This window comes from Cebidichthys violaceus, unplaced genomic scaffold, assembly GCF_023349555.1.
Source record: "Cebidichthys violaceus isolate CVI_PGR_0920_01 unplaced genomic scaffold, fCebVio1.0.p SCAF_12, whole genome shotgun sequence".
NCBI lineage: Eukaryota > Metazoa > Chordata > Actinopteri > Perciformes > Stichaeidae > Cebidichthys > Cebidichthys violaceus.
The window spans coordinates 1,666,668-1,690,383 of record NW_027176285.1 but is presented as its reverse complement, the minus strand read 5'-3'; the positions used below and the strand labels follow the sequence as shown (position 1 = coordinate 1,690,383).

The following is a 23,716-nucleotide window of genomic DNA, read 5'->3' as shown; positions in this document are numbered from 1 at the left end:
CATTCACTGTGTAGCAGTTGATCCAGGTGTAAAAAGTTCTCTAAAACATAAAGTGGGTTTGTAATGCAGAACAATGGAGACTTGCCTGTATGTGGGCAGCTGTCTGGTTTTATTTGTTTGAAATGGGGAAGGGTCACAACTTTGCTGAAGTTGTGTAACAAAGAGTGGTGACGACAGTGGAGTTTCATCTGTGTTGTTTTGGGTAATCGGTGAAGTGAGGGTCATTGAAATGACAAATTAGCATTTTTCTTTGCGGTCCTATCATCCTGCAGTATTTCTTTCTCGCATGTCTTTAGCCTTAAGTCTGTTTTTCACACATTTTAATTAAACAAAAGCTCTGATCTCAGAGCTCTCCTTTTGTTTGTTTGTTGCCCAGTGAGTGAAATGAAACGATAAGGCAAATAATGCAACACAGACCGAGAGAGACAAGTAGACATTTGCATCTTTAATTAGATTTCCGGTAAATAATTTTTTTTTCTTTTTTGCTGAAGAAGAAAACAAAAAAAATCTCTCTCAAACTCCTGAGTCAGAGTGCTCTTCACATCACGGTCAGTTCAGCACAGGAAAATCAAACGGAGGATTAATTACCAGTAATTTCTTTATAGACTGGATATGTGATGTGTGATGTTTTCTATGGCATAAGAAAAACACTTTCTGAATCCATCACATCACCGCTTTTGCTTTAAATGAACCAGTGTTTCTGATCTGAAAATTAAACCAGGGCTTAAAGTTGAAATAGTCCATTAAACGTAGCAGCTGTTGAGGGCAACATCTTTGAGAATTCGGCAGCTTAATGCTTCTGCTGGAATTAAAATGGCTCAATGATACGACAGGTTGTCTGAGTGTTGGATTTTAAATCTGGAGTGAAAACATGTACTGCGTGACTCAGGCTGTTAGAGCACTTGTCTGTGCCAGACGAAACTGTAGGCCAACACTGCAATGTCAGAGAGAGGGCAAGAGCAAATAAAAAAAGCCCCAGTTCTGCTAGTGGAGCGATGGAGAGCCCTCCAGTGAGCCTGGTGAGCCTGCACATAATGCTCCACATATTAACACAGCCACACAAATAATGACTTGTGGAAAAGCATTTACCATACACAGGTGAAGAGTATCTTTGCCCATGTGTGTGTTTGTGTATGTTTGTGTGTGTGAATGTATTATGCAGGGCTGGGCCCACTGACATCCATTAATAACTAACATCTTTTTCCTCACGCACTCTGTAAACTATCTGCACACAAGTCGCCCACGGCAACACTCAATGACCGGTTTAAAATCACAATCGGCAGCATGTTTCGCTGACTTTCAGTGGCCGTCGTCACCGTGGGACGCCGCTGCCGTGACTTAGCAACGTCCCCTTTGGATCGCTGCCACATTCGAAAAAATGACGGCTCAAAGTTCAGCATTTAAAACAAAAGTAGAGACACAGCGCAGCACTCCAGAAGCACAGAAAGCTCAATACTCTGGTATCGGCTCATTTCTTAGGTTGACACATCGAAGCAATGCTGTCTCAATCTGAGCTTTTTTTTTCACGTCAACCTGAGGAATCTTTTTTTTGTGCTTCGAGTGTCCCTGTCCCAGTCTAGATGTTGTTACATAAAGCAAATGAAGTTATCATTAAAGGGTGATTATCTCCGCCAGGAGGATCACGTGTCCGTCTCTGCGTCCGTGAGTGAGTGAGTGTGCAGCTCTGTGTTTGTCCACAGTTAATCTTACATTCCGCTGCAGCAAACGGCACTATATTTTGGGTGGCCAGTGGTTGCTGTGACTCACGCTTTCTCAAAACATCTTTTTTCTTTTTGCTGCTGTTATATACTGGCGTTGACTGCCTGCTGACTCCTCGCTCACTGCTCTTAACCGGCCTCTGCTGAGTGCACCTTTCTAGCGCAGTACTGCAGAACTTCCAAAAAAACGAAAACGAGAAACAGAAAATGTGTCGGACCGAAGCGAAGATGACCCTGGGGACATCACCTTTAATTCTGTCCTGATTTATTGATTTCTTAAAATGTCCCAGCCCCTGTGTGTGTGTGTGTGTGTGTGTGTGTCTGTCTGTCTGTCTGTCTGTCTGTCTGTCTGTCTGTCTGTCTGTCTGTCTGTCTGTGTGTGTGTGTGTGTGTGTGTGTGTGTGTGTGTGTGTGTGTGTGTGTGTGTGTGTGTGTGTGTTTGCGCGCATTGTTTCAGATTTGCTGTCCAGTTGTAGGCTCGCCGCTGCTCTCCACATTTGACCATCCTTAATCTGTGTGAGGTGCGGTTCTGGTCACTCGGGTGGCGCGGCGGTCGTGGACACACACACACACACACACACACACACACACACACACACACTCGCCGCATATTTCTAGCTGACACCTGGCAGGGGCAGCAGATGGCTGTTAACAGCCGAAACCGCTGGCAGATCTGTTTAATTCGGAGAACTCCGGTCCTCAGACTGGATCGCGGCCCAGTGAAGTGAGCGGTGGCGGAAGCTCGTTTTGGCTGCCATTTAAGAGAAGCCAAGAGTGTTTGGCAGACAGTGAGAGCAGCTGGCGGCTGTGACCGGGGGGCCGACTAAGTGGCCTGAACCTTCTGCAAGAGGAGCAGGAGGGATCAATAGGGCAACTCCTACACTACAGTGGCAGGAGCACTTGGATGGCTGTTACATCCCTCTTGACATCATTAATCACACTAGACGGTCTTTGAGCGTATGTGACAGAAAGAGAGAAGATGGGGGGGGTGAAGGTGATGACCATTATTTTTGCTTTTAACATAGGAGCAGAAAGAGGAAATACACACAACACATTTGCATGATTTCTTCTTTTTTGACATGGAAAAAGACAGCCAAACACACACTCGCACACAAAATCAGAACTTTTTTTCTTTTCTTTTTTCTTTTTTTTTTTTACCAAAACATGAAGCTGGATTTCTTCAAACCTGAAGATACATTTCTGGAGAGATAATACATTCGTTCCAAGCGATGGCGATGACGATTACAATATCTTGATAGAATAGACAAACAGATTAATTACTTCATGGCTAAAACCTGAGTTATTCCAAAGTATTTCCATATGAAACTGCACAACAATGCACATCAAAAATAAATTATGCATTATTATTCTCATGTATTATTTGCTTGACTAAAGCTATGCTAATATATTCATATGATATATACAGACACACATCGACGTATGGATTATTTATGTATGTATATATGTATGTCTCTGGGGTCTGAGATCATCGGAGCGGTCCAGTCAAAACACAGAACCACATCGTGGCAGAATGAGTTTCAGCCATTTTTCCTGAAGCACATCAGCCTCAAAGTGTATTTGCAACAGAGGTGTGACTAAAATTATATTTGTTGGTTTTTTTTACACATTTGAATTTTTTTTATTCTCCTTTTTGCTTTCCAACCCAAGAGGCAAAGGGAGTTGGTGACTAAGACGTGGACAGTCCAGTTGTCTCTGCTTTTTCCTCATTTTGTCTTTTGTGTTTTTTTTTCTTTTTTTCGGCCCTTTTTGTTATAGTCTTTGATCCTTACTCTGAAAATGAGGAGGAGCAGAGGCACAGCATCATTTTGTTTGTCTTCACCTTGTCCGTCCTGTCATCTCTCTTCCTCCCCTCCCAGTCCTCTCCAGGATGAACGCAGGCGTGACTGTTTGTATTGAGTTGGCGGGTCGAGCGCTGTAGTTGAGCAATGTTCAGTTATTGGATCAGTTTTATTTTCACTGTAGGGCTCCGCTGGACCCATTAATCCGAGTTTTTTTCGTCACAAAAATTCCTCATATTCCAAGAGTTTGGAGTGCTGCCGTGTCTTCCAAAGCCGGTAGAGGCGGAAGTCGAAGTACATCTCAATCATCTCTTTGCCTTGATTGGTAAATGAGAAAGTTTGAATCAAGTATTAAGGAAGGAAAGTGAAACCAAGACCGTGATTTTTCTCTAACCCTTAACCAAGAACTGTGTGTGGCTTAAAACATGAATCATGCTTTAGATACTATAAGCAGATATTGTTTTGCAATAGCTGTAAGAATTATTTGCAAATACAGTACACCAACTTTTTGCAACTTTCCAGGTATGTTTATTAAGAGCATTTCTTATGTGGATAAGAAACATTACTCAGATGACATTAAGGTCGCCTCAAAATACGATGGAAAATGATACGTGTACAGACATAATTTCCAGAAGACGGGGTTGATTTGTATGAGACAAAAGTTTAGCCTGGTTTGATTTCATCAGGGCCGCAGAGGTTTGGATCTCTACTGGGCACAAAGGTAACAGGAGGAGAAAACCTGTAATGAGAGTGACGGACTGAAGAGGAGGAAGTCTGGGTTTAAAAGACAACAGTTTCCAGGAACAGTTTGTTCCTGGAACTGAGAGCAGGCTTTAGTAATACTGACTATTGTGTCGAGTAGCGTTCTGAGCGTCTCTTCTCCCACCTGCAGCTAGAGAGGAGAAGAGTGCAAAGCAAAGTGATGACTCTCTCCTGTGTGGTGGGTGTTGTTTACAAACTGGAGTGTGAAGCCTTTATGACTTGGATCAATTGCATGAAAATGACAATTCACACCAAAAAAAATGAAATGCCGATTTTAAAACACCACCCAGATAAGGTGGATGAGATTGGAATGAGAAGGAAACGGCATGTGACACAAATGACAAACATGTTTGAGTAACATCTGTTGGTAAATTCCAGATGTTAATGCAACCTGTGACGTTTTTTTCCAGGTCATTTAATGCGTCACGTGTGAATCACTACGCGCGCCTGTGATCTGCATGTTTGGGTGCGTTTGTTCAGACTCACCCTGTGCAGACAGCTCCAGCGGCGACTCAAACTCGACAGAATAAGGCCTCATCAGATTCTTCAGTTTCTGGAACAGCTGTTGGGCCGAGATAAGAAAGCAAACACCAACTAGGAAATGCATTTCCTGCTGAAAATGCGTTGGAATGCTGAAAGCTGAAAGCTGAAATGAATTGCAAAAACATTGCTGAAAATACAGAAATGAGAGACTACCTGTCTGAAAAATGTTGAAGCCCAAAAGCATTTAAACTGCTGAAAACCATTCTAGTTGAAACATCTAACTATGGTGTCTGTAGCTGAAAGTATGAGAAAGAAGAAGGCTTCGAAAGTTGAAGAAGTTGAAGAACAGGATTTGAAGATTTTCTCCATTGATATCCCATAAAAAAAGAATTGCAAACAGCTTAATAATTCCTCTAAAAAGCTCTAAGACCTGAATGACTGTATGAGAGAGAGAGAGAGAGAGAGAGAGAGAGAGAGAGAGAGAGAGAGAGAGAGAGAGAGAGAGAGAGAGAGAGAGAGAGAGATGGACTGAGTGAGTGACTGGGAGAGAGAGAGAGAGAGACAGGCAGACAGACTCAATATTATATTAATACTGGAGCGGAAGGATGACTTGAAGAACAGATCTTGTGAAAATTGTGTCTGTAGTGTAAAAAAAGTGGCTTAACTGGCGATTTAGAAATGGGGTCCGGTTGTCTGTGCAAGACTCTTTTGAAGTACGAGAAGGATTTGAAAGTTGAAAAAGTTTAAGAGGATTTGAAAATGTTCATATTATATATGATATATATATATTTATATATTTTCATAGCCAGCATGTCCTTAAAGAGCTGAACATTTTGATAGTTGAACGGTTTCTGTAGCTTAAAAAATGCATAAGGAGAAGAGGTCCAAAAAATGTACGGAAGAAATAGTAGTTGAATAAAGATTTGAAGAACAATACTTTGAATGCTGAAGCAGCATTCCAACAATTAATCCTACTGTACTTGAATACACGAGCAGCGGGGGAGCCTGCATCTTCACGCACGCACGCACACACACACACACACACACACACACACACACACACACACACACACACACACACACACACACAATCAAAGAAACACACACAAGAATGACAATGACTCCAGCTCATTACTGCCAAAGAGACATATGGACATTTGTCCTAAGCAGCTAACGAGGAGGACAGTAAATGAGGAGAGAGTATAATTTGCGACGGTGTTTTCCAGCATGTCTTCATATAACCTGCCTTTCCATGAAACAGCCGAGCTTGTAAAGGGTTGAGAGCAGGACCCCGGTCCCTGTCATTTCACTAGCGAAGAGTCCCATGTTCAGGAAATTAAAAGAGAGGAGATTCAAATCAAACATCAAATTTATCTGTGAATCAGAGGGATTTGAGATGCTAGCTGATAGCTTGCATTTGTAGTCCTACAAGTGTTTTTCTCGAAACCACAATATGAAATTTAGCGCCGATTAGTCACTCGGAAAATTAATGGATGACACACATGGGTCGTCCGTGAACCAAAAATGAAAAGCATTTGCAGGTTCCAGCATCTCATTGATGTTTCTCTCGGTATTATTTCATTGGAGATGTTACACTTTGGGGTTTTGAACTGTTGGATGGACAAAAAAAAAATCCCTTTTTGAAGTATGGATCGACAGATGTGTTTATTTTTCAGGGCCGATACTAATAATTAGTGAGAGAGGGAGCATGGACTGAAGCGTCGACGTGACACAAAATCTTTCTTTGATCATGAAGCCGATTGTATCTGTACTATTCACTGGTTTATCAGTGACGTGTATGAACTACACTGCAGACTCCATTCACATATTTCAATTAATTTTATCAGCAAACGTATTAAAAAAAGATTCCAATAATCGTAAAAATGTCGACTATCGCAGCTGATAATCGGGCAGGCATCACACTTTGGACTCTGGAAACATGTGATTACCATTTTTCATTTTAGACTAAACCATCATTCAGTCAGTTGAAAGAAAAAAACAGACGTAGTAATCAATAGTGAAAATAATAACTCATTGCAGCCCTGAAGAGCGTTTTTTAATTGGCTCTGTAACGCGAGTCCTCTCCTCTGCAGCCTCTCGGTGACGTGGTTCTGTGCACATTAAAAGTTGAATCTCACTGATTCCTCTAGAATTTAGTCATGAGGGAACCCGATAGCCTCTCTGTCAGAGAAATCAAAGGCCATGTGCGCTTTTGTTTTCCACTTTATGATGTTAAAATGGAGGCGGTGGTGAAGAAACAGAAGCTTTCGCTCCTTGTGTTTGCAGTCCTTTTTGAAGAAGATGAAAGAAGATGGCTACGCGCCAGATGTGGAGGAGAGAATGGCTGTGGAGACGCAGGCGGCGTGGCTCGTCTGTAGTGCAAAGAGAGCCGGAGGCAAACGACTGATCTCAAATAATGCGCTGCAAGTCGGGTAGTTTCCTCTCTGTTCTGCGTGACTCCGCATTTCACATTGCCGTGTTTAGAACTGTGTTTCTCCAGTAATCAAAGCAACATCCCCCCCCCCTCCCCCTTATATCAGACTTTTCACTTGGCCTTGTCACCTATCTTTTCAATCACATTCACTTACATGTATATGGAGCTCCTCCAACATTCAAAACTGAAAGCAATTGTTTAATTCATTTATTGATATCGAGAGGAGAGAGAAGTATCCTTAAAAAAACAGCTTTTATATTTCTTAACAAGCCCCTTTAATATCTGTTGAGTGATTTAATTACCCATGAGCTCACCTTTATGTTTTTACTTTTAATAGGGGGCGGGGAGGGAGGTTAATATACCCCTCTGTTAAAACCACCCCCTCTATCATGGCTGCAAACTGCATATCAATATTTATGAGCTTAGATGTACATTATTGTGTGTGTGTGTGTGTCTCTCTTTATGTGTATGGCTTGCTTTCAACTCTCCAGGAGGCTTTTGCACAACATGTGCTTTGGTATTTGCAATAACTTCCAGGCTGTTATTAATTTAGTTCCATTCCATTACTGTCGTGTGTTTGTAAGATTTACTGTTACGCTGTCTGGAGTGCAGCATTTGACAACAATGAAACCTACTGTTTAAAAATGGATCGAGCTATAGGACCCAAGCTGACTCCATTTAAACTTTGTGTGTTGTGTTCTTTTCACGACGCACTGTCTCTGGGTGGAGGTTATATGATTGTTAAGAAAGTGAACACAAAAAAATAAACAGTTTGGTGAAATACACTAAACAGCCAAAAGTATGTGGACACAAACTGTTGTTTATTTGTTGTGTTCTGGGGTCGTTTCTCGTGGTTTTGGGCCCTTTAGCACTGACGGGGGTCATGTTGTTTCAGGGACCAGTCAGTACCGTGAAATAGGATCCAGGAAGTCCACTTTGAGTAATAGCAGTTGAAGGCTTATCCGACGGCAAAACAGCGTTTTTTTAAATACAACGAGACGGGGTTTATCGTCGCAGAAATCATGTTCTCTCGTCGCAACGCTCTGAAGTTACAAAGTCATCAACCGTGTGAACCGACCGCTTGATTTGACTTGACTGCAGCACCTTGCAGCACCATAAACGAGTTGTTTATCAAGTTTGGTGTGGGAGAACATACCGGCCTGCAGAGAGCCACGGCCTTCAGCTCCATCCAACGTTTCTAACATCAGCAGCCGACCACACTAGTGCTCCTGTGGCTAAACATCTGCGCAGCCAGGTTCCAACATTTTTGTGGAAAGACATTACAAGAGTGAAGGTTGTTCTAGCAGCATATCCTGTGTGTAATGGTCCACAAGTAAGTGTCTACATACTTTTGGCCATGTTGTGCTGTTTCCAGTGGAGATTTGATGAAAAGCACAACAAGGTCACGGCTCGTAAAATGTCTACAAAGTGGTTTATAGTGTACACATTCTTCAGGAGAGGTTCAAGCTGAAATCGTGTTCATTCTATTTTCTGCCTGAAGTTAAGACTAAAGTAGACGAGCCACCAGTGTGAAGATATCACGTTGGGATCTTGGGACTAAGCCTTGCTCAAAAGAAAAACACCAATTTAGTTGTTTTTGAATTCCATCTTTGTTGAGGCGACTGCATGTGTCTGTGATTGTCTGTAGGGGTGGAGATATCACCGATGTGCAGCCTGTGCTGCAGACTGCCAGACTGTCCATCAACCCTAGAGAGATCCACTTTATATAACAAAGCATTTTGGCAGACATGACTGGAACAGTTAGGTCAGACAAACACCGCTGGCTATGTTGTGCATCTGTGTGTGTGTGTGTGTGTGCGTGTGTGTGTGTACGTGTGAGTGTGTCTGCCAGCTTGTCTGTGTGTGTTTTTTTTTTTTTTTTTTCATTTTCATGCGTGTGGTTATGAGTCTTATTAAATGCTCTTGTCGGGTAGAGAGAGGTGCAGCAGCACTCGCTTCAGCTGCAACGTCGCACAGAGCGAGACGATAGTCACACGGGTGGATTAAGAGAGAAGAGACGGGGGGACAAACTGAGACAACCGGGAGGTTAATATGCTGAATGTCAGACACCATTAGAATAAATCTGAAAGCAGAGGGGCGGCAAACGGGGAGGACAAAGAGAGGCAGGAGAGAGCGTTTACCTAGATGATGAGAGACGGGGAACAAAAAGACTATACCTTTGACGATCTACCTTATTAAATCAGTTTGTGCAATCACGGCTCTTGTGGTCTCTATGCACAGTATCTCCATAGACCTGCCATGTAGTTCCATTTTTTAAGAGGTGTGCACAAGTGCTGGTGCTTGAAACGTTAGTGGTGTTGATGAGCTTTCGTGTTTTTCAGTTGTTCGCATGTGTATCAGCATCAGCTCTGCGTACCTTCTCTCCGTTGGGGTTGCCCAGGACGTAGCATCCCATTATGTGGATAAGGTTGGGTTCTGGGTTGACTTTACTCATGAAGCGACTCAGCCTCCTCCAGAACCTGAACAAACACAAAGACAGTTACAACTGAATGGAATCGAGCCGATCGACGGTTCCCATGACATTTCAAAAACACAAAATGTAGGCCTGTTAAAAGATGAGGCTTAGTCAAGTACTTGTCACTGCTGCTCTTCTTTTGCACTGAAGCAACTGTTTTTTTTTTTAATAATATAGCGATGGAACGGGCTGTGAGCCGAATGTTTTATATCTCTGAAACAAGTAAACATCACCTAATCAAAGGCGGTCCCCCTGGGAGAGACGCATCGCTCCGAAAAATAGTCGATAAATGACAAACCCGAGTGTTGAATCATCCAAGTGGAACATCCGTAATTTAAATCAAGTCGGAGAGCACTCACAGAAATAGTATTGTGTCATGTAAACGAGCATTTACATTGTTTTAGAATCTTTGAATCCTTTGAATGCCTAAAATGAAGTTAAGAGTTCTTTGGAATGAGCCCGTTTCCTTTTATTCGACTGAGCCCTTCTTCCTGTTATGGGTGGAGTAAATACCTCAAAGTGGAAGCAGCTAAGGTATCTCAATGATAAAATAGTTCTCTTTTCACAGCTAGCTCATGGTTCTCAGTCATGACTCGTAGCGCGTCATCACATGTCGGTGCTTCATGAGACATCGGGCCTGTGAATTGTCACGGTGTTCGTTACATTAGGAGCCTGTGGGAGATGTACTTACTGGCTCATGTCCTCCTCCTTTTCCACCTTAGCAAAAGTTGCCACTTTATTCTTCAGTAAATACAAGTGACCGGGGCCTCCCTAAGAAACGCATACAAGAGTGAAACGCATTACTACAATCACGACCACTAATTGACCTCTTCTTAATCAATTTTATTCTGTCTCGTTGTTCCCCACCTGACAAAAGATGAGCATCCTCCAGAACTTGCTTCCTCTCCTGTACGCTGTGAGCTTCTTCTCTATTTCCTCTGTGGGGGACAGAGAAAGGGTTGGATTGATGTGATTGATGTGAACTTCAGGGACCGAGAACAAACGCAGCGAGAGAACGGTGAACACAAAGGAATACTCTGGAGCTTGAGTTCAAGTACAGGTGTAATACAGAGAGTAGAGACTCTAATGTAAGATGGAGTTTGATTTAAATTCAACAGTGCGTACTTAAGGAAATGTCACAGTGAAATAAAAACGGGTCAATGAAAGACGGTAAAATGGAAACATAAAGTCGATGAATTATTCACTGACGTCCTCTCACTAACTCTGCGTGAGCTTCATTCAATGCAGCGCTTGTTATTATCTCCAGGGACTGCTTACTGGAAGTGCTTCATTTTCAGAATGTACAAACCAATTAAAAAAAACAACACATTTTTAAGTAATTTTGCAGCATTGTAACTGGTTTTATATGAAATGCGTAATTATCGCCAAATCTAAGCTATTTTTTTAAAGATATTTTGGACCCTTAACTCCCCCGTTACGAGTCAGAGTTCTAGTCCAGGCTAACGTCTAAATGTCATATAAATCTGTATGTAAATCTATCTGTGGCTCTAGTTTTTTATATTAATTAGGTCTCTATACTTCAACTATTTGAATCTTTATTATATCTTCCATTAGTTGGACACTGGTACCTCAAAATTATTTGCAATTGTCAATTTCTATCATCCGTCATAATTTTAAAAGTATTTTATTCACTTTACTCATTTATTGGAATCATTGAATACATAATTACAAAACAGGAGTAAAAGGAATATCTACTCACCCAAAATATCATCAAAGGTTGCATGTTCATGATCCTAAGGAAGAAGACGTTCACATACAACAATCATTTGAGATCGCAAAAGGCTTTGATTTACATTTCGATCAGCCTTTATCACAGAACATCCCTTTTAAAGACACAGCTGGTCTGCTCTGTATGTCGATGGATTTGTTACGCACACACGTCAATCAATGCTTCGACTCACGTAGAGGATGGGGATGATGGAGGGGTCATCCCTGCGAATTATAGTGGGAACGTACTCTGCCTTCGGGACCTTAGAGGAGATCAGCTGGAGGTGAAGGAGAGGAATGTTGGATTTAATGGGATGTGAGGAAATGAAAGAGAGGGAGAAATTGGAGCAAAGTTAGAGCGAAATTAGAGGAAAGGGTAAACTCTACCACACTCTCATGCCTGCAGGGAAAGTACAGCTCTATATAATATTCACAGCGAGATGGCAGAGAATACATCCGGTGCGTTTAAGATACTGCATCTGCATAGACATTCACCTTCCAGAGTTTAAGCTGTTTTAACCTAGATCTGCAATCCGTGTGTAATCCTAAAGCAACAATTGCCTAAAGCAACCATTTTTATTGTGCCCTGTTTATCAATGATCATTGTTAGCTGCAACAGAAGCCAGAGACCTACATTCTTAAAGGGACAGTCCACCAATTTCACTTGGGTTTGGACATGTTTGACAGTATTTAAAGGCAGGAAGGGTCTTAAGAAAGATGCTGGTTTGTTGTATCGCTGGAAATGTAGGATACAGTGTTTTGGGGTTTTGATATATACTTAAGACTAAAAGTCATGATGTTATGGCCTCAGCTACTTTGATTTTGACCATTTAAAAACTTCTTTCACTTGTAAACCTGCCAACTTTAAGTGTAATATTACATTTGATGAGCAAAACCGATCTCCTACCATGATTTTTGGAGGTACAAAGTCGTCTCCTTCACAGGCCAGCTTCTCCATCTCTCGCTCCTCCTCCCAGTCTATATTGTCATCGAGGCCCCCTTCATCCAAGGTACCACAGGAGGATTGCAAGTCTCCACCTAAAATAAAATATATTACACCGGTGAGGGAGAAAAAAGAAGCCTTGTAGACAGAAGTGTTTCCGTGGGAGGCAAGGAAGGTGACACAGAAAGAGAAAAATCTAGGAGTGAAGGAAGGAGGTGTCCAGGAGAGTGGAGAGAGGTGAGTGCGGAGGAGAGAGGAGAGAGGATGGAGTCGTTAATAATAATGGTGGTGACATAAGACATGTGACAGATGGAACAGGGAAAATAAGAGACAGCCGGCAGAAGGAGAAAAGTGAGTGACTGATAGTGAATGTGGCGGCACAATTTCTGGCAACGGCTAACAAGGAGATAAAAAAATCAAACGGTGGATCAGAGGGCAGCTGTTCTAAGACGGTGAAGTGTTGTGTACCTTCAGGTCGTGCAATCATAATGTATATTACACATCATATTTACATTTCAACATGTTCTGGAAGGATCAACTGATGATTAGTACTCAGAATATTGACATATAGCCGTGTCACTATCATACTTAAGAAATATCAAAGAACTCATTGGAATTAAAGTGTAATATAAGGAATCTGAATGAAAGAGTCCAATACTGTTCCACATCTGATCGATATTGTTCATAGATAGATTATTTCCGTCCTTTCCTAACTCCTTAATTGCGATAGCATTTGAGAGACACCGTTGCCTACGATGGTCTTAAACTGGGACCCGATTTCCTCTGGACTCTGGTGTTTGGTTTCATTTTGTCCAATGTGTTCCTGCTCTTCTGCTCTCCACACTTGACTGTTTACCTGCGTTCAACCAAAGCTCGCTCAAACATCATCGGTCAATACTACTCGGGCTCCGATCAGAGACCAGAACGCTTCAGACACCAAAATCTCATCCCGACAGATTCTGCATTCATATACAAATATCTGTCTATGAAGATTAGTTCATATACAGATGTTTTCTCGCCTTTGTTTGATGTTTTGACCGTATTATTTTTTTTTTCAATCCAAATATCTATGTTGGTACTGAGTCAAGTTGCAGTCGACAATATATTCTGTAAAGCGTCTTATGAAGAAAAGCTGTAGGGCGAAAAAAGAGAGAGTGAAGAAAGAGTATGAAAAAGGAGAAGATGACGAGCAAGGCTGACGATTAATGTCGCGCCTCCAGAGAACAATACCTTTCCCTCAGGAAAGAGGAAGAGTGAGGCATCAACCACACCATTAGACTGTCATCAACAGTTCATGTATCTTTCATCACACTCTGAAACACAGAAACGCTGAAGAAGATGGAGGTGGAGAAACACAAACATAAAGCCACAGATACTCAGACGTCGACACAGACCAACGGCACATGCAAACAGTGTGTGAGGAAACTCGTAATCAGAAGCACCGAGACACACCTCGCGTTAACAGTTATACCGGTTGACACACTCGGACTTAGACGCACACTCCATTTTGGAAGACATACTCACAGAAAGAGAGCATCACAAAGTTGAAGAAAGACCCACGGTCATAGGGAGACAGATGGACAGGGTCAGAGCCAACAGCAGAGACGGTCGGTTTGTTCGTGTGACGCTGAGTTTTAAGTGCAAATGTCTTTCGATCTTAATCTGCTGAAAGCAGGAACTGAGCTGTGAAACCGCGATGACAAAAACGTCACCTGACTTCAACACAGAGGTCTGCGGTGCGTACAGCTCAGGACACATTTGGCATGTGTCTATCTGTACTAGATGAAAAGTGGCTTTAACTTTCAAGTGCATGTGAGTTATAATAGGCTGCCTTCCAGGTGGCCATTTATGAAAGAATTTAAAGGAGCAATATATACAACATTCAGAGGATTAATATACCAGCAAACAACTATTGTCTATGTAAAGATACGGTGCAGTGAAGCGTGCCCCAGTGGCTCAGGTGTCGCCATTGTGAGGGACGTTAAAAGGGAATCTCGTATTTTGCACCTTTTTGTCCAAAGTTAGCAATATCATAATCAAAAAACAAATCTAGATTTTTCAGGATTTCATATCAGCTGAGGGAGGAATGAAAGAAATGAAAACACGTGGTAACTAATAACAACCATTAGATAAATGTAGTGCAGTACGATATTTCCTACTGATATGTTTTACTTACTTGTACAAAGTACTTAGTTATATTATACTTTGCATTATTCTTGACCTTCATTTAAGACTACAGGTGGTCCGGCCTCATTGCAGCTGTACTGTGACTCAGCTCGTATATAAAGGTGCTGATTACCGGACCTTTTTTTTTTTTTTATTATTTTTTTATGGCTGACAAATGCCGCTAAGTGGCTTTCAACTCACTACGAGCCACCAGTGTACGCAAATGAATTAATGACAAAAGTACTGAGTGAGCGCAAAGCAAATTTTAAACTCGTCATCAATCTTGCCGGTCGAGGTGTAAGGGCTCACGGGTTCAGATGGGTTCGTTATAACGGCACACGTGGTGGATGGTTCAGAAGATTTACTGCAGCTCTTTTAGAGTGTCGACATACTAGAGAACCAGAGGACACTTGACAGCTCTTAAAGGACATGTTTGTGTGCGGCAGTTATGGTGATGACTGCTTTTTAAGTAGTTTGATTTAGGCGAGGTCTTTCATGTCCAGCTCAGTTTCTTTTTACTCTCTCTTCTCTCAGGTCATGCTAATAACACAAACTGACTACTTACCAAGCACACTTCACATTACACACTTTGGAAATGTGATTTGGTTACTTCAAAGTTAAAGCCTCTTTCCAGATGTTTTTCTTTTAATTGCACCATTTTTAGTCCTTAACTGTTTGGAATTGTGTGTGTGTGCGTGTGCGTGTGCGTGTGCGTGTGTGTGTGTGCGTGTGTGTGTGTGTGTGTGTGTGTGTGTGCGTGTGTGTGTGTGCAGATGCTCGTGCGTGAGTCTGTGTTAACTCACTGTCTCTGGGTTCATGAGGAGAGTCGGGCTTGACCGGGGTGGGGTCACTCCAGGAGCGGTTGAAACTCTTCGATCTACGCTCAGCGAATGCTAGTGCAGGCGGGGAGAGATAGTCACACACACACACACACACACACACACACACACACACACACACACACACACACTAACAAGCCTGCAAACTGGCTGTTTCCTCTACACACTCGCCACCAAAAACACCAAAGTGAAAAGGCGAAAGCGGTTCACACATGGCGTACACACGATGCCGTCCTTCCTCCGCACAAACAAATGCCTGTGTGTACAAACTGTCAAACAAACACACACATATGCTAACAATCATGTATTTGATCATTTTAAAGGATCCTGCTTATCGTCGGTATCTATGGATTTTAAAGGACTGTGCTCGTTACACAGATTTACTGAGCCTCGATAAAATCAGCTCTGCTTTGAAGAGTAATCACTGTTCACTTAGAATATTTTTAGACTACTTGAAAGTATTTGACATGGTTAATCAACAGCGTCCCTCAAGGCGCCGTCGTGTTTTTTTTTTTTTTTTTTTTGCTTCCCTTTCCATTTTGCTGCTGACACCAACTTGTTCCTTTTCAAGTACAAACGCTCTTTTATTAGCCGAGTCATTCGTCTGATTTTTACTCTCGTGATCAAAAGGACATTTTTCAAGGTTCGCGATTCATTAAAATACCTTGTAATGAAACCAAACGTGTCCTAGTTCGTGATCCCAACATTTATGCTCTGTGATTATGACTAGAGTTTAGATTTTTAGTTGGAGAAGAAATTGTCTAAAGGAGAAATTGTCTCCTTCTGGAAACTAGTTCTTGAGAGGTGGGAGAACTTTGACACTGCAGCATTAAGAGGATTTGGGGTTTTAGTAAATGTCGAAGCAAAAATCTTCTACGGCGCTATATTGATTCAGCTGCAGTGATAGGTAACACATTTGAGTTTAAATTGGGTTCAGTCTGCCAAAACCTTTTTATGTAAATTACAAAATAATGATTTTTTTCACAGTTGACATAATCGCCGCTTTTATTTTATTTCCATTATAACCTCACAGCACTGGAATAGAAACAACTTTATTGCAATATGTTCATAAGGCTTTGACATATGTTACCATGATTTATACATACTGTATAGATATAACAATTATCACCTTCTGTCTGTCTATGTGGCATCTGGTCACGGAACGTTTTTCTTGAGGTTATTGTTTAGTTTACTTTGTCCGTCACCATTTTCTCTTTCCATCTAAGGTCTAAAATCCTGGACAAGTTACAGAGCAGCCGCGTAACAAAACCACGCTCACGATGCCATTGAGCCACATCTAAACCAGGACCAGGAGGAATCTATAGATTATGGTTTTCTTTCCTTATAGATTTGCAGTTACACTCAAACAGACACACACCACTCCATCTATACCAATCATCCCTTCGCTTTATATCATTTAGTCTTTTGCCTTCAAACTTTTCGACACACCGAACAAAACAAAGAGAAAACTCTGAACATTCAAAGCGATGCGACAGGAACACACCACCTACACACTCGTACATTAACACATGCACAGACTCATGTTGCTGGCTGATCAACACAGACACACGCTGATGAAAATAATAATCCTCAAAGAAACGCAATAGAGCGTTAAAAATCCCAATAAACCAGCAGCAACACGCATGCAAAAAACACACCAGAGAGCATAGAAACAGAACACAGACGACGATGACGATGGTGATGATGATGATGGTGGGGTGAACTACATCGCACTCAATTTGAGCAAACATACAAACCACACACACATCTCTGACTCACTCTGTGCTTTCATCCTCCTGCTGCCCACCATCCGAAGATGCTTCCGGAAGTTCCTGTGGGTAGAAATATCAAAGCAGAAGAGGGATGACGAAGGACAGAGGAAGATCCAGAATGCAAAGAGGAGAGGGAGGGGAGAGGGAGGGGTGGGCGGGAAATCACAAAGCAGGAGAAGACAAATAGGAGAGTTTAGTGTCAAGCTTCTATTTATACTAAAAGTTTGGCTTTTTAAAAGGGATAATTAGAGGTAAATATACTTATTTCCTCCAACGTGAGTGGAAATACTTGTCACAGTAGCAGTGTGGGTGTAATGTAGCACATTGCCAAAGTACCTCTTCTCCTCCTTTTTATAGTGTCGATTATTGAGGCGTAGGAGATTCATTCATGTAACAGCCAAAAGGGAAAGCCTTCTTTAGCATTGTCCAGGTTTTGATGCATATGTGAGCATCAGAGGGAGGTTATTCAGCCAAACTGGTGCTTGTGTGTTTCTTTGCTTTGTTCCAGGCTGATGAGATGTTGCTTTGTTGATCTTTGTGTGTGTGTGTGTGTGTGTGTGTGTGTGTGTGTGTGTGTGTGTGTGTGTGTGTGTGTGTGTGTGTGTGTGTGTGTGTTCGTTCAACACAGCTGGGATTTGGCCAAGAAGTTCATGCCTGATCGATTTTATTTATATTTGAGAGCCTGACCAATACTGGTCAACATATTTATAATATGACACATTTGAGACATTTGAGAAAGCGATGACAATATATCGACCGATGTCTTTGTTTGTTTGTTTGTTTGTTCATGCAGTAAATACGTCCAGAAGATCCTGTAGATTGTTCTACAGGTTCAAAAATTCTAGTTATCGAATGCCATTAAATGCCATGAATTTAAGGTCAAATCTAATAAAACTTATTTTAACAGGTTCTACCTTAGATGCCTTTTTCTCTTCTGTCCTCAGCTGCTCCAACAATCAAGCAAAATCCACGAGCCTCTGCTCCACAAAATACATTTCCCTGATTACTCTCCATTATCTCCATTTAAATCCTGCCTACATGGGACTGACTGGTGTTGAGCCACCACACTCTCTTGCAAGCTTGGTACACCATATGCCTCTTATGTATAACATATATATATATATATATATATATATATATATATATATATATATATATATATATATATATATATAGAGGTCAGAAAGAAGCGGCACACTTTTGTTAATTTCCCCCAAAGCCTGTGTCATAACCAATTTTCCCACCATTGCTATGAGACTGAATAACATTCAGGCTTCCTTAATCTGTTGGAGGGTGCAACTATCAACCATAAACAACCAAAACGCACAACGAACGTACTTCCCCTGCCAATGGACATAATGCTGCAATAATCAGCCGGTGGATTTCCCTGTTTGTCTTTAAAGATATCAGCCGGCTAATTATCGGTCAGGCTGTATTTGCATCTGCAGCTGATTACAGGATCAAACAAGCTTATCCTCATTATTCAAATCATTCGCCAAACAATAAAACATTCATTTATATTTACTTTTGAACCATATAGTTTATAAACATAGTTTGTCCGTTCTTTCATCTGTTGACAGAATATGTTAAACTATCATATAAAACGCTGTGTTATAGATTAGACTATAAGACTAGTTGGGCTACAAACGGGTTGAGCTCGTTTCTCTTCTGTTTTTCGCTCCTTGTATTCGCCTCCTAAAAGTCTACAAGGTCTTCATGTCTCCTCGCAACAATAAAACATTCTGACGACACTCTATATATAGATATATATAGAGGCTTTGCATTACCGTGCTCCCCTTGAAATCCATTTAGTTTGTTTAATGACAACAAAGAAATGGGGTTTGTGTGTTCGCGTCTTCTCTGTGACTTTCTGCCTGACGACATGATGTTCTATGCAAGAGACCCAGATAAACATCCTTTTATCTTTCTGCCTCCCTCCCGCATCGCATCTACACACAGTTTCTGTATATACCGAGCCACGAGTCGACACTCCTGATTAATGATCTCAGCATGTGGTTTATATGGGCGTGTGTGTGTGTGTGTGTGTGTGTGTGTGTGTGTGTGTGTGTGTGTGTGTGTGTGTGTGTGTGTGTGTGTGTGTGTGTGTGTGTGTGTGTGTGTGTGTGTGTGTGTGTGTGTGTGTGTGTGCGTGCGTGCGTGTGTGTGTGTGTTAGCGGGTCCATGTTTATCTGGTGGTGGAGGAGAAGCACATAAATATAGAAGCAACATAAAAGGAAAAGGAAATAGACTGTGGATTATTTGTCCTTGGTTTACCCCCATAAAAATGTCAGCAAAGCAACAGTTAACTTGTAACATCAAACAATGAATTTTACAAGCAACACATTACATCATGCAAATAACACGGTCTAATATAAACTCGGTACTAATTACAGATGAGCAACATCGTCGTTGCTTACTTTGAACTTTGTGCATTAGTGCGTTTAAGATATTTTTCTCAGAGTCTTTCCCACCGAATCCTCTGCTTAAACCTCAGCTGCCCACAGAGGAGAGGTGTGGACACAGCTGATGAGATTCAGTCAGAGAGAGGAGATGGGAGAGAACCACGGTTCTCCGTTCTCTCTTGTTCGGCTCTTTCTGTGACGCTCTATAACTCATTTCCATCTTTTTTACCTATTCCACTACACCCTAGACTTCACTTTGATTTAATTCTTTGCTGCCTACTCCTGTTCCATATTCTCAATGTATTTATTTGAATAAGAAAGATGATCACACCAGCTTTATTTCACACATTGTTTTTGTTCCTTTGCTACCTTACGAGCATCCTTCCTGTCTCCTTCCTCCTCTTTCCTTTAACAGAGTGTGAACTTTCTCCCAGTCTTCACTGTTTCTTTGATAACATCTTCTACTATAACGTCTTGCGTTCCGAGGTTTTCTCTAAGTACAGGATTATCATCAAAATATACTAGAAGTAAAAGTAGCCAACTCCATATGCAGAATGTCCCATTTCAGAATAATATGTATTATATTATTGGATGTTGATTGATCGATGTATTAATGTGTAAACCTTACTTAGCCGACTTATAATCATTAATATTAACCTTTTACGTTCTGTCATCGTCTGGTAACTTTAGCTCTCAACTAAAGGCAGTGAAGTAAAAAGTACAGTATTTGCAGTACGTATAATGTAAAATCCTAAAATAACCAGGTTGACTGTTTTAGAGATGCTAATGCATGATGGAAAGGACAGAAGCAGACCTTTCTATGGTGGAAAGCGCTCTGAGATTGTGAGGGGTGATGAAGAGCAGTGCTGAAAGGCCTCTTTGACTCTTTCTTTGTGCATCGCTGTTGTTCATAACAATGCTTAGAATTGTCGTCTATGTCGGGATGAGATTCTGGTGTTTGACGTTTGTACCGCCTGCAAACTGCTACTGTATGAAGTGGAATCATGTCGGCTCTGCTCTGCAGCTCAGGACATGTTCTAGTGCAGGTAGACTCAAACACACTGCTTAGGTGTCAAAGGGTTTCATTCTCTCTGGTGTTTTTATTGCTTTTATAAAGTTTGCCAACCCAGACTGAAATTAAAAAAAAAATACAGAAATGCTCCAAATCTGAGCCAGCAGCTATTCACCACATCTGGGGGAAAAAAAAGAAAGAAGCTTTCTTCTGTTTTCACAGTGTTGTTGGTTACAGAACAATAAGGCAGAAGAACAAAGTGCCACCAAGTCAAGAATGCAACACATAAGCCTACTGTGTCAAGAGTCACGAGTGGTTTTCCTGTTTGATCTGGTTTTGATGGTCAAATAGTACGACTAATAAAGGCAAGAATGGAAATACATAAACATAGGATGGCCTTAGTGTGATAAGATGTAATCTTCTTTTTCAAGGGATGCTTTCAGGTTTCATTTTCCTGTGGATTTGCAAATGCAAGGAGGCAAATTGTTCCCAAAACTTTGTTCTGCTATTTTTTTCCCCTCATTTTCAAAATAACTCATTTCGATGAAATAACACTCGACGTGAATGCGCTGACACTGCAGATGGATGACACTGAGATGTCAAAGGAACCGAGATGTACTGCATGCGTGGTGTCACATTCACCATCTGCCCCTGTGTGACGAAGCATCTGGGCCCTGAGTGGGACAGTGTCTGAACTTGTTGCTGGTGTCATTACTCCTGCAAAAGTTACAGAATCTGACTCAGGATTCTTTTTACCTTTTTAGGGCTTTTAGCTGCAGGGTTTACTTGGCTGTTAAGGGGAGGCTGAGGTAGGAAGGCAGCAGCTAGATTTGAGTATAAAGACCAGGAAGTCAAATCGCATCACCAGCTCAAATCTTATTTTCTATTCATCCCTGTAACAGAAGTCTCCATGTGGAATAATCCATCTTACAATAGAGACGCTGATCTTGTGACCTTATGTGTCTTTTCACTAGTTTCACTTCAGATATAATTCTTTTGTTTATTTTTGGGGAATTTTATGATTCTTGATACTCTCCCAGAAATTGTTTATTATGTGCAGTTTAAAGGAATTTTTTGATACAAGTGTAATTTTTGCACCTGCAGGCCATTGGGCTAGAGTAGCAGCGCCACTTGAAATGCTGTGGCTTAATTCTCCCTTTTCACCACCTGGTGTTCATTTTTATGGTTTATTTTGAACGTTAAAGCTGTAATTCACGAGCAAAGAGGTTGACGGCAAAGCCTGCCGCTCATTAAAGTCATTGTTCCAACTTCTGAGAGCCTTCTGGCGAGCAGAAAGTGACAGCACTTTATGTGTCAAAGTACACACGTGGTGTGAAATGCCTCGCTGTCGATGTGTGATTATGTCTTCAAGAGACGTACTTATTGTTGTTAACGAGGAAAGATGTGACCCAGAGATTCAGTTCAGCTGGTTAACATTTGTCCATAGCAGAGATGGAGATGGAGCATCTCCAACCATGCTAAACATGACTGACTCTGGGCAAGTTATGGAAAGTAGTAAAATCCCTAAAAGAACAAAATGTTCTTTAGCTGGCACTATTCTTAATTAATCCTACTGTCAACCAATCGCATGAACAGCCCCAAACTAACGATGCATCAGTCAATACTTTCTGACTTCACAGCCAGTCATGCAAATGGCCATAAATCTTGAAAGACTTAACATAACTATATAGTTTAATTTTTTGATTTTGTAGTTTTCAGCAAACATTAATCAAACAAGATTAAATAGGGACAATTTTAATAAGCATTTTGTGCGCTGAGCAACACCAAGATGTCATGTGGGATTTGTTGAAAATAAGCTACCTGTGTTCATCATAATGAACACAGGTAGCTACACAGATACCTGGTGTTTGGTCTTTCCATGGAATTTGTTGACAAAAAGAAAAAAATATATAGATTATCACCAGCTTGATCATTTTAATATTGCAGAGATTTAGAATAAACCTTCACCGTTTACTGTAAACTAGCAGCCAGAGGTTAGCTAAGCTGGGTCAACATACGAAGAACTTGAGAACGCGTATGAGCAGCTTGGGTTCGTTGGGTTTAGTTAGGCGAGGTGTGGTAGGAGCAGCGGTTGTGCAGTATGTCAAGACTTAGTCATAATACATTATTACTGTTGTCAACATTCATCTTAACCTACTTCTCAGCTTGCCTATACTCAGGAATTATTTGACAGATGTTTGCGATTTTGCACTTATCAGATTTCACACTGGACATCTACCAAGGTCATTAAGACTTCATGAATAATACATCAAAGCTGAACGATAACTGACTTCTTTTTAAACTACAACCAATAGTACAGTTTTACCAGACGGCACTGGGGATCACATGTTAGCACTATAAATATTTGTGATTAACAAATCTCTCCGGAGCCAATTGCCACAATCGGTTCCAAACACGCACCAAAGTCAGCCGGCACAGATTCAGTGATGATTGGCGACGGCTGTCGATCTGGATTAGAGCACTTCAACACGGCTGCCACAAAAAATCTTCAAAGGCCAAACCACCTATCGCTGTGTCCTTGGTGAGGCGGCTGTGTTGGCCACGCTGACAGAACTGCTGGATGGACGTGGGCTGACGGGGTTTTGGTCGGCCGATGCTCAGATGGACATTTTCCTGACTTGAGCTTGGTGGGATTGTCTCAGCTGCAGTGGATTACTCTGGACTTTATCCCTGCTGTTGCATGAAAATCCTGTAACTCAATTTCCCCCCTTTTGGCTTTTTTATTTAATTAAAATACCAAAATATTTGTGCTGACTAGGCTTTTAACTAATAATCAATAACTGTCCGACGATGATTGATGTTTTGTGATAAACATAATTTTTTTGCCAGGCCAGAATAACCCAGACAACAAACACACACACACACACACACACACACACACACACACACACACACACACACACACACACACACACACACACACCTCTACTGTACACTCCCTATAGCTCTTTCTCATACTTGTCAGTTTGTTTTCAGCTGAAACTCAATCACCCAACCCAAGGGTGTATGTTCAGTGGTTGTCATCAAAGTTAAGGAACAGCTGTTAAGAACAAGAGGTAAGCTAAGAAAAGAAATAAGAAGCAGGCAGGGAAGTATACTCACGATATCCTGTTTGAGTGTCCCGTGATTAATTAGCATTCAAGAAGAGAGGAGAGGGAGAA

General features: G+C 41.4%; 1 protein-coding gene across 1 annotated transcript in view; it reads right to left on the bottom strand.

The window, feature by feature from the left end:
• Positions 1–424: 424 nt before the first annotated feature.
• nsmfa (NMDA receptor synaptonuclear signaling and neuronal migration factor a) overlaps positions 425–23,716 on the bottom strand; it is a 36,302-nt gene continuing 13,010 nt past the window's right edge. The window contains exons 5-14 of the mRNA XM_068705865.1: positions 17,128–17,180; positions 15,313–15,402; positions 12,308–12,438; positions 11,595–11,678; positions 11,393–11,426; positions 10,540–10,610; positions 10,364–10,443; positions 9,574–9,676; positions 4,766–4,841; positions 425–3,834 (exon numbers count right to left, since the gene is read on the bottom strand). Of these exons, the coding sequence (XP_068561966.1) occupies positions 3,737–3,834; positions 4,766–4,841; positions 9,574–9,676; positions 10,364–10,443; positions 10,540–10,610; positions 11,393–11,426; positions 11,595–11,678; positions 12,308–12,438; positions 15,313–15,402; positions 17,128–17,180 (820 nt within the window). The 3' untranslated portion in view covers positions 425–3,736. The remainder of the gene's footprint in view (positions 3,835–4,765; positions 4,842–9,573; positions 9,677–10,363; positions 10,444–10,539; positions 10,611–11,392; positions 11,427–11,594; positions 11,679–12,307; positions 12,439–15,312; positions 15,403–17,127; positions 17,181–23,716) is intronic.